Source organism: Anser brachyrhynchus, assembly GCF_964034855.1.
Source record: "Anser brachyrhynchus genome assembly, chromosome: 18".
Classification (NCBI taxonomy): domain Eukaryota; kingdom Metazoa; phylum Chordata; class Aves; order Anseriformes; family Anatidae; genus Anser; species Anser brachyrhynchus.
Genome location: NC_137711.1, coordinates 2,881,361 through 2,904,484, shown reverse-complemented (window position 1 = coordinate 2,904,484; position 23,124 = coordinate 2,881,361). Strand labels below are relative to the sequence as shown.

General features: G+C 55.8%; 1 protein-coding gene across 1 annotated transcript; it reads right to left on the bottom strand.

Moving 5' to 3' along the window:
• Nucleotides 1-504: 504 nt before the first annotated feature.
• WIPI1 (WD repeat domain, phosphoinositide interacting 1) lies at nt 505-22,661 on the bottom strand. Its single transcript, XM_080560609.1, has 13 exons — nt 22,511-22,661; nt 20,864-20,946; nt 19,183-19,352; nt 15,317-15,413; nt 11,337-11,434; nt 10,237-10,329; nt 9,842-9,912; nt 8,835-8,942; nt 7,897-8,061; nt 7,598-7,705; nt 6,225-6,346; nt 5,394-5,494; nt 505-1,062 (listed from the first exon to the last, which is right to left on the bottom strand). Exons 1-13 carry the CDS (start codon nt 22,579-22,581, stop codon nt 1,015-1,017), a joined length of 1,335 nt encoding a protein of 444 aa, XP_080416735.1. The 5' UTR covers nt 22,582-22,661; the 3' UTR covers nt 505-1,014.
• Between the last annotated feature and the right edge of the window lie 463 nt (nt 22,662-23,124).

The following is a 23,124-nucleotide window of genomic DNA, read 5'->3' as shown; positions in this document are numbered from 1 at the left end:
AGTGCGATGCTGTGGGCTGGGAACAGTTCTTCTGGGGCGTGAGTGGGCACAGGCACAGGCCTGGGGAGTTGCGGAGGCAACACAGAAGGCGCAACTGAAACTCAGAAACCACCAGGATTTCCCAGCAGCTGAGCGAGGGTTTTCTGGAACGCTTTTGGACTCCAATTTACGCACCCAAGATCTTTCTTTGGACAAGCCGTAAGCGGCTTGTCTCAATCGAAGCAAGGTGTTACACCAGCCACAGGGAACCGGGAGTTGTAATTACGGGCAGCGCTGCCCAAATTAGAGGGGCTGCCCAACCGTCTGCAATTAGCTCTGGCCTGCAGCCTCCTGCCCCGCCGTCCTGGCACGGCCGCCAGCAGCGGGGCAGCGCGGCTTTGGCCAGGCTGGGGCCGGGCACAGCCGGAGCCTCCTCCCTCCCTCCCTCCCGCACCCCAAACCCGCTCGCTGAAGCTTAATCAAGACTGACATCTTTAGGGCCCCACAAAGAACAGCAGGAGCATGGGCAGCGAGCTGCCAGGGACAGACCGTGACTTTATTTCTGGCTTTAAACGTAGCAAATGGCAAATCTTCTCTAATATCACTGCAAAAATACTTTGCCTGGGTAAAATAGGCTATCCTGTACAGAGACATAAGTTTAATATACCTTGCTATAAGTACATTTATACACATAAAACGGCATAAATTAGAAAAGGGAAAAACGGGTATATAAAATTCTGGTTACATACAAATCTGATTAAATTAGCATTTACAATGTGGTTCTAGGATACCTGTTAAATATAGCGCTGTGCATACAGTACACCGACACCCGCCCAGACACCATTAAAAAGAAGGGGCTGGCGGGCCAGGCGGGCCAGGCGGTCGCTCACACGTACTGTAGTAAAAAGCAGTGGCCCACCTTGGATTTTTTTTTTTCTTCCTTTTCTTGAGGACACGCAAATCTCTTCTTCGAAATTCCTGGCTTTTCCAAAGCGCTTCCCAGCAGCTGTCCTACGCGCGGATGTTTGCGTCTCATCATGACCTCTTCGCTCTGCCCGGCTGACCTCCGCGGCACAAGATTATCTACCAAAATCAAAACAGAATGGCCTTACTTTTCCCAGCAACAGGGTGTGTTTCAAGTCGGTTTTACGCACATGGGAGGAGAAGGGGGAGGGATGTCCTGCAGTGTTTTACTTTCCATTCAAAGGGAGATTTGTGAGAGGTTTATTTATTTACTCCCCCCCCTCCCCAAATTTACAGGCCTGGGAACAGGAACCATCTGGCCTGGCGATAAGGGCCTCTTGCATCTAGCTGGCACGGCACGGAGCGCGGCCATGCTTGCAGGACTTGGGTTACTCGGGGTGAGCCTCGTTTGCCCCACCGAGTGCTCCCAGAGCTCAGCTCCTGGCATGGCAGGCGGGGAAAGGAGCTGGACGCACCTCCCTGGGTCTCCCTGGGGACTCCAGGCGGAAGCCGGAGTTAAACACCTACATTGGGGGCTGAAGGGGGTGAGGGGAAGCCTACCCCAAGTACCAGCAACACCTTTTGGTGATAAAGCACGGAGAGGAAATGGGGAGCAGCAACGACCCCGAGACACTTCATTCAAACGCACGCCACAAGATGAGATCAGAGACCCCGGTAAGATCCACGCCTGCTTCTGGAAGCTCGGGCAGAGCCCCCCGGGTGGGCGCCCCCCCGCAGCCACCAGGGCACGGCTCTGCCCGGGTGGGTGCCAGCCTGGCCGCAAGCCCCCAGCGGTGCCGGTGCCATCCCCACACCCAGCTGCCGGAGGGGCTGTGCCTGCTTGTCCCCTCCACGGCCCGCAGGAACGTCGCCTGCCTGGTTTTGAGGCACAAGGCCTTGGTGCTGGATTGCCTGAGGAGCTCAGGTGCTGCACTGATAAGCTGGGCTTAATCCTGCAAGCCCCGGCTGCCCCAAATTCCTGTCTGAGCTACAGGGGCAGGAGCTGCGTAAGGAACACGAGGCCACTTAGGTTTGGCCAGACTTGCTCAACCCCCCTTTGAAATATTATTAGTACAGTTCCACAGCTGAATCTATCGCCTTTCTTCTGCTAACAGCCAGCTCTTAAAAAAAGGAAAAATCCCTGAGAATCGTTAGTGTCACAATCTGCACAACAGAACGAGTGAAACACCGGGCGTCCGACAGCAAGGAGGCAAACACGGGTCCCGCGCAGCCCAAGGGGCACCTGCAGCCTGGCTGCTCCCGTTAGGATCGCTGGCTCGGCCTGGCGGCGATGTTTGCACACCCCATGCTGGGCACTGCCCTGGGGGAGCCTTCTCCCCGTGGCAGCGCAGGGGTTTCTGCCTGGCTGTGGTGCAGGGGTTGCTGGAGGCACGGTGGGGCTCACGCTGCTGCCCGCAGGCAGCACAGGAAGGCTGCCCAAGTTTTGGAGGCAGCCAAGAATCGATGTGCTGTGAGTGAAAGGGATGTTTTTAAAGACTGAGCATCAGCGAGGGGATGCTGTCTTTGAAGAGCTGACTGCTGTCCACAACCTAGCCCGACCTTATGAAATGCCTGGCCTGATAAAGCCTTCACGTCAACTCCGGTCCTGAAGCCGACGAGCTTCAGAGCGCAGCCAGCTGCAGGACTGATCACGTCTGCCTGGAAAGACACTGACCCATCTGCTGAAGGAAATCCCCTTCCCTACTGAATTCCAGCACTTTGAAGCGATCCCCTGGTATGTATTCTTCAGGTCCACGCACACCATCTGGCTTCGTCCTTGATGAATCCTGTAGGATTTCTTCTGTCGAACCTCACAGCCCTACCCTACGGTGCCTCCTGAAAGGCTGAGCTGGCCGAGCAGCACCCTGCTGGGCTCGAGCACACACCAGCAACTCCCGACACCACTGGAAACGTCAATGACACTGATAAACCTGGAGACGAGCAGCAACTGCTTAGCCAGGTGGTGAGAAAACGGCTGGGATCATCACAACCACGTGCAGCCGGAGCTGGGCTCGTCCTTCCCTTCCCATGAAGCCAGGATCACGCAGATGGAGGGTGGTGCGGCGCTCTCCCAGTCTCAAAACCAGCACCTTCTTCTCCCCTCAGGCTTTAGCCCGCTGTCCATCTCAGTGATGCCTGCCTACCTCCTGCAGATCATCAGCTACTCCAGAGCCACTAGCAGCCCTGAAAGCACTTAATCCATCCCATCAGCGCAAGCAAGATACGTAACTGAACTTGCTTAACCTCTTGCTACAGGGTTCTTCAGCAGTGCTGCCATAATTAGTCTCAATAGCCACATTAATTCTTGGTGAGGTCAGGTTGTGTAAGCCCTCCTTGGGCTTCTCATCTCTTCTCTGACCTGTCCCTCCTTCCACTTAATGAAGAGGCCGTTTTCCGCAATCACACCAGATCGTGCGTTAGACTGAAGCTGCATTTCCTTGTTATTAACAGTTGAGCCTCTGGAGTCTTGCTCACCAGCACTCGAGAGCAAAATGTTTCAAAACGGAGAGGAACTGCTGGGTCTAAGCAGGGCTGCTTCTCCAGAAGTATGCCTAAGTTCAAAGCCATGCTCGTGGCGTGGGCTGCGGGTGAATATTCCATTTTGTCACAAGTTTTGAGGTTTTAAAATGTCTTTTTGTTGCACACTGGAAAACAAACAAAACCCTTCCCATGTTTCTGCAAAACAGAACGCTGTCAAAACATTTTTGTTGGATAAGGTCAGGTTTTCTCTCCCTCCTTCTCCTCGATCCCTGAAACCCCTCTTGAACGAGTCACCCAGACCGAACATTGCAGCACTGAGAAAACAGCGGAGTTCAGTGAAATTCAGAGCATCAAAACATCCCGACCCAGCCTCCGTAAGCACTAACCCAGCAGGAGCCAGCGCCGCACTAGCTAGTAGGCCAGATGCAAAACACATTACCGTCAGCAGCGGAGGGGAAAACCTGAAGTCCTAGCTGCAGACACTAGCTGGAAGCTCCAACGGCTGAGCCCCCGTACCAGGGAGTAGTTGTGGATAGCTCCTTCCCTCCCACACCACCTCCTCCCTGCCGTTACACATGTAAGTGGCTCTGCCGGGTTAATTGCGGCACAGGATTTTGACAGATCAAAGTCCATTTAATAAAGCGCCTGCTGCTGTACAGCAGGGGTCTGGGGCTGTTTTTGCACAGCGTAGTCCCAGCAGGCAGGCTCATTCAGGAGCAGCGTGGTTCCTGCTCGCTGGCATTTGCGTGTCCCCAAAGCACATGTTCGAGAGCAGGTTCATCAGAAGGAAGCAAAGGATTTCTCTCTGGCCCTGCTGCTCCTTGGAACATTCCTTCCAGATGCCTGGGCTGGCAGCTTCTCTGCAGCCAAACAACTTGGACCGAAGGGGAGACATTTTAAATATCCTTCTTAGGGAACGGAGTAGGGCAATTAGAAAACTCTTGTTCTCGGTTTGCAACAGGCTATGTTACAGGTAACAAAAGAGAATCGGTTTAAGCTTTATGTGACTTGAAGAGTTGCTCTTAGGCAGTGTTTCAAAGGGAGTCATGAGCTAATCATCTTTTATATAAATAACACTTTGCATCAGTTAATATGAAAGTGCCTTACAGAGGTCAGCCTCAGCATATGGAACAAATCCTGGGATCCCAGTGAAGCTTTTACTTCCTCCTTCAGGCACAACTCCAGCAGCAGGATATGTAAAAATGGAGTAAGGGGTTCAAAATTCTGCCAAGTCTACAACTGGAAATCCATTACAATATTCTGCTGTATTAATGCATTGCTATTATGAAGACACTGCTGATTACAGCACCGTAAGCAACGTCTGTCCAGGTAACAGTTAAATGTTTAACACAATAAATGCTTATATAATAGGAAGAGAAGCAGGAGAGACACTGCCAGGCTTAACTTAGATTTTATAAAGCCAGTATGTTCTTCCAATGGTAACTGAGAAAGTGCTACTTAAAAATCAAAAAAAGGTTTAAAACTCTGTTAACGCTATTCAGCTTTGTGCTCAGAAAAGGAGATTCCTTTTCACTTAGCTCGGAAATGGTGAGACTGATGAGGTTCAGGTATGTTCCAGTTGTTTCCCATAAACTAATACAACTGACTGGAAATGCAACAGGGAATACTACATTTTTATTTCTAAATGATGGTATTGTTCAAATTAAAACTACTCCTGTTAATACTAGAAATCTGAGCAAGGCACAAAGGTCAGCTCTGGATCTGCACTTCATTCTGCTACTTTGTTCGGTTCCCTCTCTAATTATTACGCTGATCATCTCTGCCCCATCCCTAGCTGCCATTTAGGGGGTGTAACTTTCCTGGCACTGTCCCTATACCTTAATTAGTTATTTTAGGCTTCACAGTGAACTGGGACAAGGTCAGGGCAACAGTATCTCTTCTGTGAGAGGTTAACACTTTCTTCTCAGCATGAGGGCTGAATTGCTGTTTTAGGGGTCCCGAATGCTCACAGGAGGAAACTCATTCTCGTCGTCAAGACACACTGGTCCAGTTGCAAACTCATGCTCTGGGATGACCTCTCCTCGCAGGGCACCACCGTCCTCCGAATAACCTGCCAAAGGGAAAAGGCAGAACATCGCTGATAAATGGATGCACGGAGGCTGGAAACAAACAGCTGTGACGCTCTTTTATCACTGATCTAACCCAGAGCTGGTTTCTGTGGCATTTGGCAGGGCACCGAGGGATGCCTGTAGAGAAAGGTATCTCTGTCAGCACTACCCGTTAGGGAACAGACTAGCTTCTGCGGCAGCAGTTGGCTTCCTCCCACCCCAAATGTAAGCCCCAGTTCCAAAATGGGATCCCCATCTGTATGCACGCCTTAACACTAGGGAATATAATGAAAGTCACCCAGTCCTCTCCTGCAATAACTCAGTGCTAGCTTCGTTTCTGTGAAGTGCGACAGGTTCAGGAGAATCTGTAGTGAGCTCGACACAAAAAATAGTGAGATCTGACTTCCACAGCCATGGTTCCAACTCCTGGAAACCCGTCTGGCAGCTGGCAGACTGCTGTCGGACAAGCTCCAAAGCTCGGATGTGGTTTCTGCTCGGCCAGGGGCCTGTTTGTGAGCAGCGCTGCACAAGGGGCCCAGCAAGCAGAGCAGAGAACGCCTGAGCCATCCCGGGGGAGGAACTGGGTGAGCTCCAGAGGGCCCTGCTGTCCCAGTCCGCCCTGCACACGGGGTGTTTTGCTACATCGAACCCTTGGAAGCTTGGAGACTTGCCGCTTTGCTCCAGGGGCTTTCTTGCTCCCTTGCCCCGAGGAAGGGCAGCCGCGACGCTCACCTGGCATGGTCGAAGTTGAAGGCACTGTACTTTGTCTGGCTACAGTCGCTGCGTAAGATTGAGGTACTGGAGGCTGAAGGTCGTTTTCTTTGTTCTCCTCTGTTTTTCCTGAGCCAAGCAGACTGATTGCACAGGGGCAAGAGGGGAGAAGAGTTAGTCCTGATTCCGTCCGTTCCTCCCCCAGCACTGGCCGATACAACGGCGTGCATCCACGTCTCCTTGAAGCACCTCACCCGCTTGTAGCAGTGCGGCCAGGCTCTGCCCGCAGCCCTTACAGCGCTGCAGAGGAGGAGATCATTGTGCTCTACAAATAAAGCAGGGGGGAGCAGAAGATAGGGAGAGCACTACTTCGGCTGGAGGACAATGCTGGCATGAGAATAGAAGGGAACAGACTGACCACAAAAGCTTTAGGTTACAAAGGCAAACAGTGTTTCTAATCATGGAGGGGGCTCCGAAGGGCTTCCAACAGGAGTGGACTAGATGAGAAAAGCAGTGCTGGCTAGTTTAGGACGGAGTTTGAGCAGAGATATAGTATGATGTAATGTAACTCATGACCCAAGGGCCCTTTTCAGTCCTCTGATGCTAAAAGAGGAACCCACACAGGACGCTGGCCTGCCAGCTCCGGACGGCTGCTTCACAACGGGAGCACAGGGGCGGCAGCGGGGTCTGACGGAGGCAGGAGGCCGGCGGCCGGAGCACGCTGGACAGCGCAGCTTTCAAGTGCCTTTGTTTTGCGGCTTTTAAAAAAATCTGCTGGCATTTTCCTGGCCGGCAGCCACGTCCCGGCTGAGAGAACATGTTACATCGCACCCCACCCCAAAGGCTTCACATCTGGAGCCAAGTAGCCCAGATGTGGGGTTATGCGCTTAATTTTATTGGCACACAAACTGAACGGCAGCACGGAAGGCTCTGCTTTGGCACCGCGAGCCTGCAGGCATGCATGTGTGAGAGTTTTTGTTGACGGAAGCTCCCAGTGCCGCTCCACGCCATCACACCTCCAAAATCAGCTCTCCAGCCTGGAGAAGGTGGTCTGCTCTCCTGCCCCCCTCGTGGGGGGTCAGTGCTCTGCTGCTGGAGACATCTCCTGAGGCACAGCCTGCCCAGCTCTGCCATCTAGGCTGAGATATCCCACAGCTGCCGGGGGATTTGGGATGTCTCTGGTTTCTTCTGCAAGATGCCCCAGGTCCCTGCCTGCTGACATGGTCCTCTCTGACGTCTGTCAGATCAAGCAACTAAAATCACAAGTCAGTTCTAACGTTCTTGCTCCTACAGCTCCGTTTTGTGCTTTCAGGTGAAATTCCCTTTCTTAATTTTCAAAAATCAGCCTCTGTATCAGTCATGTAGGGAACTCCAGCACACTGGAGGTACGGTACCTGTGCTTCTTAATTAAGACGCACTCTCCTCCATCTTGCGGGTCCAAGTTGTAGATATAGAGATGTCCATCTGACGTGGTCACCAGCAGTCGAGGCAGCTTCTGAATCCTAATGCGAAAAGCATCGTGAGCCCAAACACGACAGCTGCAGGCGCACACAGAAGCAGCAAACACACACGCTGTGTGCTCTGCAGCAGGCACGGGTGCCAGATAACGGGCCACAGCGGTGGTGTTCCGCACAGATAGCCGTGTCTGCTCACAGGCTGGCGTGGCAGCGGGGACACAGATGTCAATACGTACGTGGAGAGGGCGCAGACGTTCCTCTGCCCGGAGGTGTTCAGGCGTACAGTGGCGAAAGCTCGGTCCTGGTTTATCATGCCTGATACTTGGGCAGGGAGGTAGTTGGTAGCAGCCTGGAACATCTTTCCCATGTACCCGCTCCAGGTTGGAGGCTCTTCTGGCCGGCTGCGGGGTCACAAAGCAGCATCAGTAGGGCTACCACAGCCATCCGTGCCAAAACAGGTTAGGAACAACAAAAGCGATCCTGATCTCAGTTATGCGGAAGGTTTCCTTTGGAGCAGCTGTGCCCCTGGGCACCCTTGCAGAAGCCCTTCTCTGTCTACCCAGAAGGGCTGACGTGTTTGCACCAAGGAAAAACAACACGGAGCTGATCCTTGTGCCGCGCTTTCTGTTCCTGGTGCCCACCGCAGCGTTAGAAGCCTGCAGACCAACCCCCTGCCATGCCAGGGCAGACTCTCATAGTAGCAGATTCACAGACTGAATGATCTGGTATCAGAATTCCCCCTTCTCTCCTGCAGCAACAGAACCTCTCCCCACGGATGAGCCGCATGGGCCCGCTGGCCAGGGACTCTCATGCATCTGGTGGGACCCTTCTGGCAGCTCGTGGAGAGCCCCAGCACTGCGGAGAGCCTGGGTTCGCTCTGGCATCTCCAGCATGAGCAGCACCTTGCTGCCAGGGGAAGGCTGGCTGGGTACAGGGGAGGAGGCAGGGGACAGTGGCAGCTAACAAACACAGACCAGTCCCTGGGGAGCTGACAGCAGGGACACGGTGCGTGGCTTTTCCAAGGAGTGAGTCCATCAGGACACAAAGCCAAAGAGAGAGTTTGCAGCTGGCGGAGAACATGTGGCGAGGAAATGGAGGCCAGCTGCGTAAAGGCAGGTGCCTGAAGCACAGACAGCCCTGGGGCAGGCAGGTGAGCCCAGGCCATCCCCCTCACCTGTCAGTGAGATGCTCCAGTTTAAAGATGTGCACCGTCTCCGTGTTACTCGAAGCACACAGGAACTGGGAATCCATGCTGAATACCAGGGAGCTGATGTTCACGTACCTAGGGCCAAGGAGACGGGACTGGTCACCTCTTGGCACGTTACCGAATGGGATCTGCTAGGTTTTGCTCAGAGGACAGGGAGGAAGGAGACTCATACAGAGACAGAAGCCCCCTGCCTGGCTGCTGCTGAGCCTGCGGGCTAACATTTCCCTAATCCCTTCACTCAGAGCTGGGGATAACCCTGTGTTAGTGACAGCCAGCCAGAGAGGTGGAAGCGACCTTGCTCACACAGCTGTCTGTCGAGCAAACAGCTGTGCTGCCTCGCCACTGCAGCTGAAGCTTTTGGAACTGCAAAGGCCAGGGAGGACATCCGAGGTGCTGGGTGGCCAGGTGTAGGTGGCATCTCTTCCTGTGCAGGCGCAGCAGGGCAAGGATATCTCGGTCATGTCGGTCTGTGTACTTGCAGAAGTGCGTAAAATCACAGATCAGGGATAGGGGAGGGAGGAAGATCAGGAAAGGATCTCCTGAAGCATTTGACGGGGACTACAGGAGGGCAGGAACAGCCCATGGCTGCCATGAAGACTTGGGCTCTGCGCAAATGACTTTTAGCTTCAGAACACCTCCTTTGAGAAGCCAAGAGCCAGGATGATAACTCTGGAGACTTCATTATTTCAAGTAAGGAACAACAAAAGGATGGAGTAAATGGACTGAATCTACCTCTGTTCTCTGCAATTGTCCCGTTCTGTGGCACACTGAATTGAATCACTAAACTGCCAGCGGCAGTTGGGCGCAGCGTGGCTGTCTGGCACAATGACATTTCTATCTGATACGCTCGCTCTTGTTTTCTTTCTGCAAAAGATGCCAGAGCCGCCAGGATCTGACGTTGCCCTTCCCCTGTGTTTACATTTCTGCTCCGGGAGCCCTCTGTCAGCTTGTCACCGACAGAAGAATGAACTGACCTTTTCATCCCTCGCCGGAATTCATAGAGCTTTTGCCCACCAGGAATGGAAAATACCCGAATGACTGTGCCCTGCAAAAAATGCAAGTGGAAAGATCACACAGGAGCAGGGCAAAGAGCGCGAGCCCCTCCTCTGACACACCCAGGTAACTCCTTACACGCGAAGGCCCTGTTTGCCAGCCCGGGTCAACATGAACACGACACAGTGGCCTCTTACAAGTGGGAATCCCTTTATTGCCCCTCCCCTGTGAGCTGTGTTTAGGAAGGGGCTGCCCTGAGGCCCCGCTCTCCCTGCAGCAGGCAGCCGAAGTGCTGGGGCTGGCTGCGAGCCCTCTGCCAGCTGCGGGCTGGCTGGGGCGACGAGGTTAATGCAGCAGCACTCACTCACTCACTCACTTTTTCGGAAGCGCTTGCCAGCTTCGAGCCGGTGGAGTTGAAGGTCAGGGCAGCCAGAGGGCCGTCATGGGCAGGAATTGTGCAGGCTGTTTTCTGCAGGACAGAAGGTAATGTGAGTGCAAAGAGACACGCTGCTCCTCGGGCTGCGTAAGGGCAGGGCGTTCCCTGCCGTGTGCCCTGTCCGGGACCGCCTGTGTGTATTCACGGGGCCGTATCGCAGTCCTGGTATCCCTTCAGCAGCCTCAGCATTTCTTATCTCTGCCCCGCCTTCAGCTCCCTCCCCGCGCACCGCAGGCGCTGTGATTACAGAGAGCTCCTTTCAGGTGCACGAGGCCTCAGCTCTCACCTCTCCCGAGCGGGCTGCAGGCTCGTGGCTGCGCCCTCACTGAAGGCTGGCAGGTCCCTGCGCACTTGGCTCTCTGCACACCGCGCCTGTACGGCGCAGACTGCTGCAGTGACGCCACTCGGATGCCTGCGGGGAGCCCAGGCCCTCGCTAGTACCTCTCGCAGCAGCAGCGCGCCTTCCCTGCGAGCTCTGCTCCTCCCCTGCTGCAGATCCTCAGCTCCTGCCGCACGTACAGCCCGGCAGCCTTATGTAATCCAAAGCCCTGGCACAAACCGCAGATAATCACGACCCTAGCCGGGGAGAGATTTCCTGAGGGGCTGCGGGCACCTTGCCCTCGCCATGACTTCGGGTTCAGCATCCTTTCCAGCCTGCAGCGGGGCAAAGCAGCTGCCCAGGTCCTGCACCCGCAGCAGCTCCTACCTCTGTGAGCCACCCCAGTGACATCGCTCCCTCTGTGCACGCTGCCAGAGCTCACGTGAACCCTTGTCCATGTCAGCCTGGCAGCTGCAGAGGCAGGGGACACATTTACCTCCACATCCAGAGCTGCGATATGGATTTTATGACCTCAGAGGCTGCCTGCTTTGTGTGGCGTCCAAGCAAGGGGGATGTGGAACGTGCCTGCCCCGGGAGCTCCTTGCAGCCCAGCCCGGCAGAGTGCATTTATTCCTCCTCCCCAAAGGCCCTGTTGGCCTCGCTGTGGTGCTGTTTGTTTTCAGGCCCTGCTGGTATCCAAACGGGCGAGCTCTGCACTTACCAAAGTATTTCCGTCGTAAAGCGCGATCTCTCCGCTGGTCGCGCTGCCGGGATAAGCCAAGTAGGAGTTGGCGTGGTTGATCGAGAGCGCGCACAGACCTGGCAAGGCGAGAGGGACGCAGCTGAGGTTGTTTGCTGGCGGAGGACAGAAAGCGGAGACGTGGCCACGGACACCGCGGGGGTTCGGGCGCTGCCTCAGTTTGGGCCAGTGTCCGGTACCAGGCGCGGGCCGGCTGCGCGCTGGCGATGCCTCAGCCGTGGGGACACCTGCTGGTGCGGGACAGTACGGCTCCCTTCTCCCCGCCACGGCCTCCCCCAAATCCTGCTCGGAAAAAGCCCGGGTCCTGCTCAATAGCAGGTTCTCGGCTTCTCCCCCCTTAATCATCTCCTTTGAGAAGGCAGGAGGTGGTGCATGGAACACAACGAGGGACATCGTGGTCTCAGGGCTAGCAGGACTCCTGTCCAGGCTCACCTGGACGCCTGCGGGGCTGAGCAGGGTGTAAGCGCACGGCTGGAGGCTCGGATGAGCCGTGCAGCCCGCACGCAGCCCTATGACGCCTGTGCAGCGGCCGTGGGGCTGGGCAGTGCCACTTCCTTCTCCCAGAGGAAAAGGGAAGCAGAGAAAGACACAGCAGACGCCACAGTTGTGCAGGGAGGTTCTGGCAGACGAGGAACTTGGACCCAGCTGAATTGTTACCACGGAGGGAATTCTACGCTGTAACGACCATCTGTCTGTATGCCAACACGAGCACAAGTCCCCCAGAGTTCCCCTTCCAAGAGAGCAGGAATTACAGGAGACAAGTGGATGGATGGACGTGTGCGTAGGGCTCTCCATCCGCCTGCCCCCCAAGTGACCTAGGAAAGAGCATCCCTTCCTGCCTCTGCTTTCTGCCACTGGCTGAGGACCGTCCCAGCGGATCCTGTCACACACAGCAGTGGGTCTCACTCGCTTCCTGCACCGCGGCCGCGTGCCCCCAGCCCTCCCAGAACCCACTCGAGGGTTCGGCACGGACCCGAGCTCCCTGGATCCCGCCCGGGGTCCCAAGTAGCCCCACGTGCGGAGGAAGCTGCGGGGTTAAAGGCTGTCGGGGATCCCGCCAGGCTCCGCGCCTCGCTCCCCGCACAGGACGCACGCACGGATGCACCCAGCCACGCGCACACACGCCGTGCAACACGTCGTGTCGGGACGCTGCCCTGGCCCCGGCCCAGCAGCAGGGAAGAATCAGCTGAAGCTTTTGTTTTAGGTCATTGTTTCTAACTAAACAAAGAGACCGCAGCAGCGGAGCCAGGAGCTGCGGGATCAGCCAGGGGCCCCGGAGGTCCACTCCCCATCAATCAAAAGCGTTTACATCATGCCAGGGACCGTGAGCGCCGGAGGAGCTGCAGCAGCAAAGTGCAGGCAATTAAAAGGCAGGTGACGGCGCCCAAAGAGGGAGGGGTGGCAGGACAGCAAGGACAGCCCACAGACTGCTTGTGACGAGCACGGGGGTCGTCTGAGGAGGGTCTCCCCCCAGCCCGGCAGCCCCGGGGATCCTCGCAGCCCTTTCTCTAAGCGGAGGATCGAGAGAAGGCTCCAGCTGAACAAAGCGAGCTCTGAGCCGGCCGGCGTGAGTCAGCCTCTCCCTCCGCTCCGCGCCTGTCTGGACGAGGCAAACGGGAAACCAGGCCAGGGGAAAACACAGATGGAGTGTACTGAGCTGACCTCGGGGACGCACAGAGAACAGGGATCACAAGGGACACGGGCGGCCTTTGAAGATGCTCTTCTGCTCTCGGCACCCGACAGCCCCGGCGAGGGGCGGCGCATGCAGCAGGGGGCTCAGGAAGGGGGCACAGCCTGGCGCTGCTCAGCGTAGCGCCCCTGGGAGCGCTGCTTCACAGGTGGCTCCCTCGAGCAGCGCAGAGAGAAGCTGCTGCACTGGGGATGCCTGGCCTGGCTGCCCAGCCAGCAGCTCCGGTGGGATCTGAGGGGTGCGGGGATCCACGTGAGGTGGTTCGCAAAGCTGCAGCTCTCGGCCCTCACGGCACGCACGTCAGCACAAGCTCGATGACCTCCTCAGCACAAATCCTGCCTCTGCCATGAGTCACCTCGCAGCCACGGCGCTCCCTTGGGCTCTCCTGCCCTCCCCGGAGCAGATCAGGCCAGGACTCGCTGGGGACAGGAGCCACCGGTGCCCTCCTGCACGGCAAAGGCTCCCACGCCGGTGTGCTCATGGTGGCGGGCAGCCATCCCCGCTCCCAGGGCGCTGCGTTGCCCCAGGGACTTTGCTTCACTCCCACGGGCTGCGGCGCGGCTCAGACACGCTCGGGTGCTTCTCGCCTGGAGCTGGAAGCTCACGACTAAGCAGCGTGGTTTCCTCTAAGGAGGGAGATTCACTCCTTCTTTGAGCACACACGAAAAACACCAGACTCGCCCACCCCAGGCGTTTTCCTCTCTCCTGCGTGGAGGAGGCCGGCCGGACCTTACCGAGGGGACAACCCGGAGCGTGTGCAGTCATCCTGGAAAGTCCGTGCACATCACCACGGCAGGAAGCATCGCCTCTCACAGCGTGTGCGTGCGAGGGAGCCGGAGGTCACCGCACTTCCCCCGTAGCTGCGAGACGGCCGCACTGGCTGCCCCTGCGTGCTGCAAGCTCCCCGGGCCCAGCCCCGCGCTGCCAAGCGGCTGAAGGACAGCGGAGGGCCGGGAGCTGGGTTCTGAGAAGCGACGGGTGCAGATCTCACAGCGACTGCTCCATGGGTGGGCAGAAAATCCCCGGATCCCTGCTCGGAAAGGGCTTGGCAAAGGAGAGAGAAGGCTGCGCCGCCTTGGCCTCCTGGGCACGGTGTGCGTGGGGTCAGGCTTGGGAGCAGCGCAGATGTTCGGGGACAAAGGGAGCACACGTGGCACAGCACTTGTCACTCAGCTCATTCAGTGACAGCTGCTGCGGTAAAAGGGTTTTAGAAAATTAAGCTCGTATGAAGTCCTGTGATCCGCAGCAGCCTCGTCCTGTCCCAGGAATTGCTGAGTGCTGCTGCTCTTAAACCGTGACCCCGACCACTCAGCCCGCCTGCGGAACAGCTCCAGGCCTGGGTATCCCTGTCCGTCCTGCCACGGCGGGGCTTTCTCGGGAAGGTTTTAAACTGTAATTATATTTGCAGCATTGAGGATGTTTAATCCACACGAAGAGGCCATCTGTTAAGACCTGAAGTAGGTCGGGGGAGAAGCTGGAACAGCATCCCTTGAAAGCCCAGAAGCAGCCAGGCGTGAGCGCATCGATAACTTCACAGGCAGCCGCCCCCGAGACGATGCCGCAGCCTGTGACGGGGAGATCGCAGCGCCGCCGGCGCGCAGCCAAGTTTCCCTGCTCGCCGCTAAAAATAGCTCCTCTCCCATCAGCAGGAAAGCCGGATTCACCCCACGCTGCGCAGGGAGGATCTGTTCTGCAGCCACCTGCCCTGCCCCGCCCTGCCCTTGGGTTTCCTGTGCGTTCGGAGTAATATCAGGTGGCGGCCCAGGCTGCTGGGAACTCCCTGGCTTGCTCGGAGGCACGGCGCGGCTCCTTCAGAGCGCTGTGGGACACGGGGCACGCTGAAGGGAGGGCAGCGAGCCCCAGAGGGGGGATCTGAAGTCATCCTGTACATGGAGGGAAGCTTGCGGTCCTGGCCTGCCCTACGGCTTCACTCTTGTACGGGGAATAAAGGCACGCTCCGGGAAGCTGCGCGGTCATCCTGCGAGAGGATGGGGTGAGACCGAACCTTCCTCGAACCCTGCTGAGCGTTCCTGCTCTCCTTGGAAGCATTTGCTCAGGGCAGAGCAGGGCTTCCTCTCTCACAAGCCCAGCTGAGCGCCTCCAGACATTGCTGGCTCCTCAACGCTGAATTAGCTGTGCTGCTGCGAGTGCGCAGGCCGCAGGCTGGTTTCAATTCTAACGCGAATACCGGGGCTGAGCAAAGCTCCTGCAGAGCTCACCTCTCCCTTTCACACAGTTCTGCCGCGCTTACCTGTTGCATTGGGAGGCGTATCCATAATAGTCTTCAAAAGCTTCATGTCCTTAATGTTATGGATGTAAATTGACTCCTCCAGGCAAACAATCAGCCTCTGCAAGGACACAAGGGCCGTGAACAGAACCTCACCAGCACAGGCACAATGCCTCTGCCTGCTGCTCCCGCAGCTCACACACCCTCATCTTTGCTGTCAGAAAAGCTCCGCGGGGTTTTACTGAAATGCAACAGAAACGGGATCTCCTCTGCTTCTACATCCCCTCTCACTGGACAGCCTTTGATTTTGTATGGCTCTGCTTCTGAGAGTTGCCTGCATCTGCTTTTGTATTAGAAAGCAGATAAATCATGGTGATTTCTGTTACTCTTAAGAGCTGATCTTCCACATCTCCAGGCCCCAGAACACGAGGACACACCTGGGCTACACCCTAGGTCCTGGTTACCATCTATTTCTACCCCAACTTTTCTCTGCTGTTTTTTTCATAGCAAATTACTTTTTTGGTCATGTAGGCCACGGGGCAGAGGGGCTGCCACTCCTGCTTGTTAGCATGCCTACAGATGGGCTTGCCTGCCCCTTGCCCTGACTTCTTCCCAATTTGGGGGCAAGCACCCAAGCGGTGGGCCTCCCATTTCTGCTAAACCTAACGCGTCGACATCAGCAGGCAGGATTGTGCTCTGTGTGCCCAGAATTGTGTAGAATTGTGTAAAACCGGGGGGGAACAATTTGTTCAGGGACAGCCACAGAGGTTAGTGCTTCACATCTAGTATTTACACCAGCTTGGCAGGCGGGCAGGGTATTTCTAAGTTAACGTGCTTGCACCTCTTCTGTGGAACGAACTCACCAGGAACACCCACCCACTCAGCCAAGAGGCAGCTGCTGAGCGAGGAGCTGCCAAACAATGGGCAGGAAAGGCAGAAAGGAAAAAGGAAGCCTCATGTTGCAACCTTAGCATTAGGCCACCATTTCTGTGATCACTCAGCTTTGTGTCTCAGCGCGGTCCAGATCTCTACTTGTTACGGAAGCATTTTGCAGAGGCTTTTTTTGGGACCGGGCTCTGGATCTGGCCGAGGGGTTGTGCTTTCTAACCCCAGGGAGTGCACAGCTCCACCTGTATTAGTGCCAAGTGTCCAGAAGCTCTGAAAACATCCCAATAAAAATGTAAGGCCAGACTCTGCCCAGGCTCCTGAATACGAAGCATCCAAATCCATGGACAGGAAGCCTCCACCTCTTTAGAAATGAGGCCACTTATTTAGTATCTAAATGTGGAGTTTAGTTACTAACTTGAAAACACCCACATTAGAAAATCTTTGCCTTCCTCCACCATTCCCCTCGGATCAAACTCTTTCCCACTTCTATTCCTGCTAACCACAGCATCTGGGGCTGTGTCAGAGCCATTCTGCATTTCCAGGAAGACTTTGCCTTTTCTCCAGTAACAGCCATCAGCTTGCTAGCAGAGACCGTCGGGGTAATATTTATACAGCTGATTTCGGCAAAGCCACCGTGTGCTTTCCCAGAACTGTGAGGCGTGCTGCTGGTGCTGCACAGGTGAAGGGAGGCTTTAGATGACAGCAAAGCAGCAGCCAGAGCTGCAGCACGGGGTGCTGGCACCAACGGGGACAAAACCCAGGAAAATGATGAGCTGAGTGATGGGGGTGGGAGGTGAAGAGGCAAAAGAGGCCTGGACAAGCTCACCGGGAGCGGAGAGGGCTGGTTCTCTGCCTCCTGCCCTCTGTGCAGCCCTGCAGCCCAGGCTGGCATCAGTGAAAGACCTGTCGAGGTGAGGAAAGGTTTTTATCCTCACTGTGCACACAGAGCCTCAGGAAGGTGCTTGGCGCTGCGATTGCTACGCGGTGTTCAAGGCACTGCTTCCTGCATTTCTCTGTAGTGCTCCAGCTTGACATGGCTCAGGTTAGTGGCTGAGCCGTATGTTGAGGACTTAAACATGCTGGGCATGGACACAGCTAGAAAAAATATCAAACCTCTCCAAAGAATTCCGGAGGGTTTCAGTCCGGTAGCTGAAAATCCAGGGAGGTTACAGGACAGCTTCTCAGCAGTCCCCCAGCACAGCCTTATTGCCCCCTCTGAGATAAATCGTGATCTAGTTTAATGCAAACTTGAGTTACAGTGGAGCCTGAAACAAAGAATTCCCATGGATCAGCAACAGCCGAGGGACTATTTTGCTTGCACAACAAGGATATTCCACGGAGAGGTCAAATCAAAACATTTACCATTTGTTTGAGATCTGTTCCTACTTCGTTACTGTCTTCCTGTGTTAATGGCTTATAAGGGACTCAGCCTTATACGGACTTCTAGAAGAGTAAGGCTTTCATTCTGAACCCCAGGAAGGTGTTCAAACATGACAGCACGAGCAGAACCTGCCTGCCACCAGCTTAAATCTCGACTGGAGACTGGAATTGTATAGTTGCACAAAACAGAGTTATTTCTCTGCACTCGGATGGTGTACATGTGGGCTCCTGGGTCAGGGCAGCAGGCAGACATCGAGTTAGCTCTGAAATTCAGGTATCACGATGTGTGCGATCACAGCCCTGCCCAGGCTGGAGAGCAGGTGCCTCCACCAAGGAAAAAGGTCATGCTTACACCCTGAGCTCTGCCGCACAGGTAGAAATATCCCTCCTCTGGGGACAGTGCCCTTGGCTTCTCGCTTATCAAAGCCCAGTAATTTATCTTCTGCCTGCCCAACCATCCGTAATATCTTTAAATCTCTTCAGGTTTGTTTGTGCTATGGCCGGTGGATGAGCTCAGCCTGGGATTTGAACCCAAGCTCGTAACGCAGCCAAGGAGCGTGGCTGCCTACACATCATCCTCAGGCAGTCACTGGAACAGCACATGGGAAAAATCCTGGAACTGTTTTCCTCCCAGATCTCCTAGAACTGCTAAGCAGAACCTCCCAGTTTATTTTTATACATATACATCTATCTGCAATTCAGCAGAAGTCCTCGTTCTGCCAGCTCCGTTGTACGTTTAAATGAAAAAAATCAATTTAGGACAGATTTAATTGTAGTACAGGAACTTCTCGTCAAACACAGCTTTACTGGAAACTCAACCCAGAGTTTCCTTACGGGAGAGCTTTACTGCAGGACCCGCTGTTGCTAACTGAGGAGAGGCTGATTATATACAATTACCCAGACTGCTCATTTCTTCATTGTAAAATGTCCTCAGCTTCTTATGGCATATACTTTGAAAATAATTATGGAAAAAAAAAAAAGACTTTAAATCCTACAAATAGGGCTCAGGGCTGTGTGAGGCTGTGTCAGTTCAGAGAACAACACTCTAACAGCCTTCTTCCCAGCGGTCAGAATGTTTCCTATACCTTTAAAAATAAAACCCGGCAGCTAGCAGTACTTGAGCAGCCTTTGGCCTCATCGATGGAGTTCAAGATACTCTTGGATTTTGTTACCAACTCTGACAGTCTTATTTGCAACAACGATGGCAGAGGTGGTCCTGAAGTCAGGAAGTGGAATCCAAGGGAGAGGGGAAGGTGGAAAGGTGTTTTTTGGGCAGAACTGCGTGCTGAATAGGCAAGGAGACAAACAACAAAAAACCTTTGTGTACCTGCGAAGAAAACAAGGGCCCAGCACGATTTTACTCAAGCAGTTATGGCAGATGACATCCACAGCCCCACTCCTCCTCTCTCAGAGGTTACAAGGCCTGAGGTGGAGCTGACAGAGGAGAACGTGTACCCACCTACCCCTCAAAGCCCTGTTCAGAGACGCAGTGCAAAGCGACCCGGGCTGCGGCTGCTCTCCAGGCAGCAGGGTCCCAGCTGGCCCCTGCTCTGTTCACAGTCAGCACCAGCAGAGAGCCGAGCTGGGACAGCTCCGGCCAGCCCACTTCCCCAGCCTCTCACCTGACGGTTCAGCCGGATGGACAGTATGTTACTGGAATAGCTGTAGTTGCAGATCTCCGTCCCTTTCTTGAAGTGGTAGACATTCATCTGCTGTGGCTTGGCATGACTGACCACGACCACAAGGCTGCTGGAGAACAGACGCTCCACGATGTAAACATCTGGGATTTCATCTGGGCACAGAAGAAAAGCGAGGCGGTCTTTAGCTTGGTTTATGGTTGGTTTGTTTGCTGTGACAAATGAGACTCAGGAGGGAATAGGGTTGGAAGGCTCAGTGCTAAGAAGCTCAACATCTGCTCTTGTTAAAAACTTCTCATAAACGGCACAAAGCATCAAAGGAGGAAGGGGTTAAGGAAACCTCCCTGGATGCAGAATGCTGTTGTGCCACTCCTGGGCAGGGCCCTCCAGCTGCAGTCAATCCTTGGGAACGGGATATAAAAAGGAAGCCCTCACCTTTACCAAAGGAAATGAGAAGTCAGCTTGGTCAGGGACCTTCCTGGAGGCAGCAAACAAGCCAGGGCTTATTGAGGTAAGGAAAAAGCTGCGTGGAACTCGCTGGCTGTTCTGCATGGTGTCTGATTTCTCCCAGCCTCCCTAAGGCAGGGGAAAGCTGATACCCTTTAATCCCTCCTCCTCGCTAGGGTCATGCTCTCTGCAGAGCTCTGGTGTGGCTGTGGTGAACTGTGGTGTGGGATGTCTTGCAGTGACTGCTTGGGATGACTCCTCTTACACCGAAAAGGCACCGTTACAATGGCCCTGCTGTACCTGAGTCATCAGGGACTCGACCTTCTAATTAGCTAGTCCTGAACCATACCCAGTGCTTGGGCTGTCCTGCACTGGAGGTACAAGGGCTGCTCTAAAACCAAGACATAGCACTGCTTCCATCTCAGCCCATTACCTTGAGCACAACACCAGCAGGGATCTGTTTCTCTTTTGTCTCTGGATCTGCCTCTGAGGGGAATCCAAACTCCTAAACAACTTTAAAAGATGGCTGTGGCTTGCTGCCATATGGCAGCTCATTTACCCTGTAAGGCAAAGAAGGACTCGAACTGTGCCACAGATGAGGCAGCTGTGCCTGGCTGCTGAAGCTCCCACTACAGCCGGCGGGGAGAGAGGCATCTCCTGGGGGTGAGCTGGATCTCATTTGGTGCACCTCAGCTGAAACAATTCTGGTGATGGCCTGAACCAGAACACAGAGTGAGTGCTCTGTGAGGTTGTACTTGTCTTTGGCTGTTAAACCTGCTGTAAATGACCTTCTTGCACTGGAAGCCCACTAAAACCATCTCAAGGTAAATATCACAGAACCCGCACTGGTGGCCTGCAGCTTCCCAGACGTGTCTGAAACACGTAGCAGTGAACTAGCTCTGAACGCTGGCTTGCAGGACAAGCTGCTGCTGTCAGGCTGACGAAGGAGTGAGAAAGAAGCTGGATTCTAAACTTGTGGGACTCCTCCAGCTCTGTGGAAGTACTGCGGGCGGCTCAGAAACTTCTCTGAGGCTGCAGCTCGCTCTAAAGGCTGCTATGCACAGGGCAGTAAACAGAGCTGCTCCTCTCCTGATAAGGGAACAGCGGAGACAGATGCCATCTCTGCAGCAGCCATACGCAGAATCACTCACTCAAAGCAGGCCGAAGTTCTTTAACGTAGCTAAAGCTGTCAGCCACTGCTCGGAAAGAAGAGACTTACTGCTTTCGTGGACCTGGTCCAGTTGCTCCACAGAACTTAAGGAGAAGAGCTTGTATCCAGTTGTGGTTCCAATTGCCAGAGAGCTGCAAAGATGAGACAGAGATGAGACCCGATGGCAAGGTTACGGCCCGAGTTCCTGCAGATAAGGGGATGGGGCGGTTCCTGACCCAGCCATCTGTCAAGGCACAACTCCGGCTCCAACCTCGAGCACTTAATGTGGGAAACCCGAGCATTGTGCTTTGTCTGTGGCTGCTGCAGCCTGCAGAAAGCGAGCACCCCCATGGGCCAGCAGAACATCACCCACTGTCTGATCCTGGGGTGACAGATGGACAGTGAGATGGCCAGACAGACCTCTGCAGGAAGGGCTGCTGGGAACCCCTCACGCTGCAGAGGTAGGAGCTGAGCTGCCTCCGGTGACTTCTGGGGGCTGCAGGCCGGGCTGCCTCTAGATATATCACATCATAGAGCAGCTTAGGCTGGAAGGGACCTCAAGGATCAGCCAGTTCCAACCCTCTACCATGGGCAGGGATGCTGCCCACTAGATCAGGTTGCCCAGGGCCTCATCAAACCTGGCCTTGAACACCCCTGGGGATGGGGCATCCACAGCTTCTCTGGGCAAGCTATACTAGGGCCTCACCACCCTGAGTGAAGAACTTCCTCCTAACCTCCAATCTAAATCTCCCCCCTTCTAGTTTAAAATCATTCCCCCTTGTCCTGTCAATATCTGACTGAGCAAAGAGTCACTCCCCATCTCTTTCACAAGCCCCCTTCAAGCACTGAAAGGCTGCAGTGAGGTCCCCTGGACCCTTCTCCTCTGGGGCTGAGCATCCCCAGCTCTCTGCCTCTCTTCACAGGAGAGGTGCTCCAGCCCCTCCATCGTCTTTGTGGCCTCCTCTGGACCCACTCCAACAGCCCCACGTCCTCCTGCAGGCCTGGGCGCGGTGTCACAGCACCATTAGGGTTGGAAGAGCCCTCCAGGATCATCATTGCCCTACCACCAGCACCCACCAAACCGTGTCCCCACGCACCACGTCCAACCCTTCCTCAAACACCCCCAGTGACGGTGACCCCACCGCCTCCCTGCGCAACCCCTCCCAAGGCCTGACCCGCTCTTTCTGACAAGCAATGTCTCCTCGTTCCAACCTGACCCTCCCCTGGCACAACCCGAGGCCGCTCCCTCTGGCCTTACCGCTAGTTCCCTGTGACAAGAGGCACCCCCAGCCCCCCACATGTTCCCTCAGGTACCAGCAGGGCGCGATGAGCCCTCCCCGGGCCTCCCTGCCCCTCACCTCACACCCCCCGCGCCCCTCACAGGACCGGGACCCTTCACGGGACCCCTCCCAGAACCCCTCACGGAACCAGGACCCCTCACGGGTCCCTTCACAGGACCCCTCCCAGATCCGGGTCCCCTCACGGAACCAGGACCCTTCACAGGACCAGGACCCTTCACAGGACCCCTCACGGTACCAGGACCCCTCCCAGGACCGGGTCCCCTCCCAGAACCCCTCACGGTACCGGGTCCCCTCACAGGACCCCTCACGGTACCGGGACCCCTCACGGGACCCCTGCCCCGCCTGTGGCGGCCCCGCTGCCCCTCACCCCTCACACACAAGGTGCCCCCGGCCCCCCCCCACCCCCGCCGCTTACGTGCGGTCCTGGTTGTAGGAGCAGCAGCTGAGGGCCGCGGGCCCGCCCTGCCCCTGCCCCTGCGCCGCCATGCAGCGCCCGCGGCCCGGCCCCGGCCCCGGCCCCGGCCCCGCACCGCCGTGCTGGCGGCGCCGCCGGCGCTTCCCATTGGTCGGCGGCTCCCCGTAAGGCCCGCCCCGCCCGGTGACGGGCTTGCGGTTCGGCCTATGGGAGGCGGGAAAGCGGGGAGGTCCCGCCCGCCGGGCAGGCAGGGAGGGCTGCGATTGGTTGGAGGTGGGGAAGGGACGCGCGTGGCCACGTGGTGGTGTTGTGGGTGCGGCGCGGGGGGGGGGCAGAGCGGGGGGGGGGCGGCTGAGGAGAGAGGGGAGGGGAAGGGAGGGGAAAGGGGGGGGAGGGCTGGGTTTTGTAGGGTTGGGTTCGGTTGGGTTGGGTTGGGTCAGTTCGGTTGGGTTAGGTTGGGTTGAGTTGGGTTAAGTCAGGTTGGGTTCGTTCAGGTTGGGTCCAGTTGGGTGAGGGCAGGTTCGGTTGGGTTGGGTTGGGTCCGGTTGGGTTAGGGCAGGTTGGGTCGGATTGGGTTTGGTTAGGGCAGGTTGGGTTGGGTTGGGTTGGGTTGG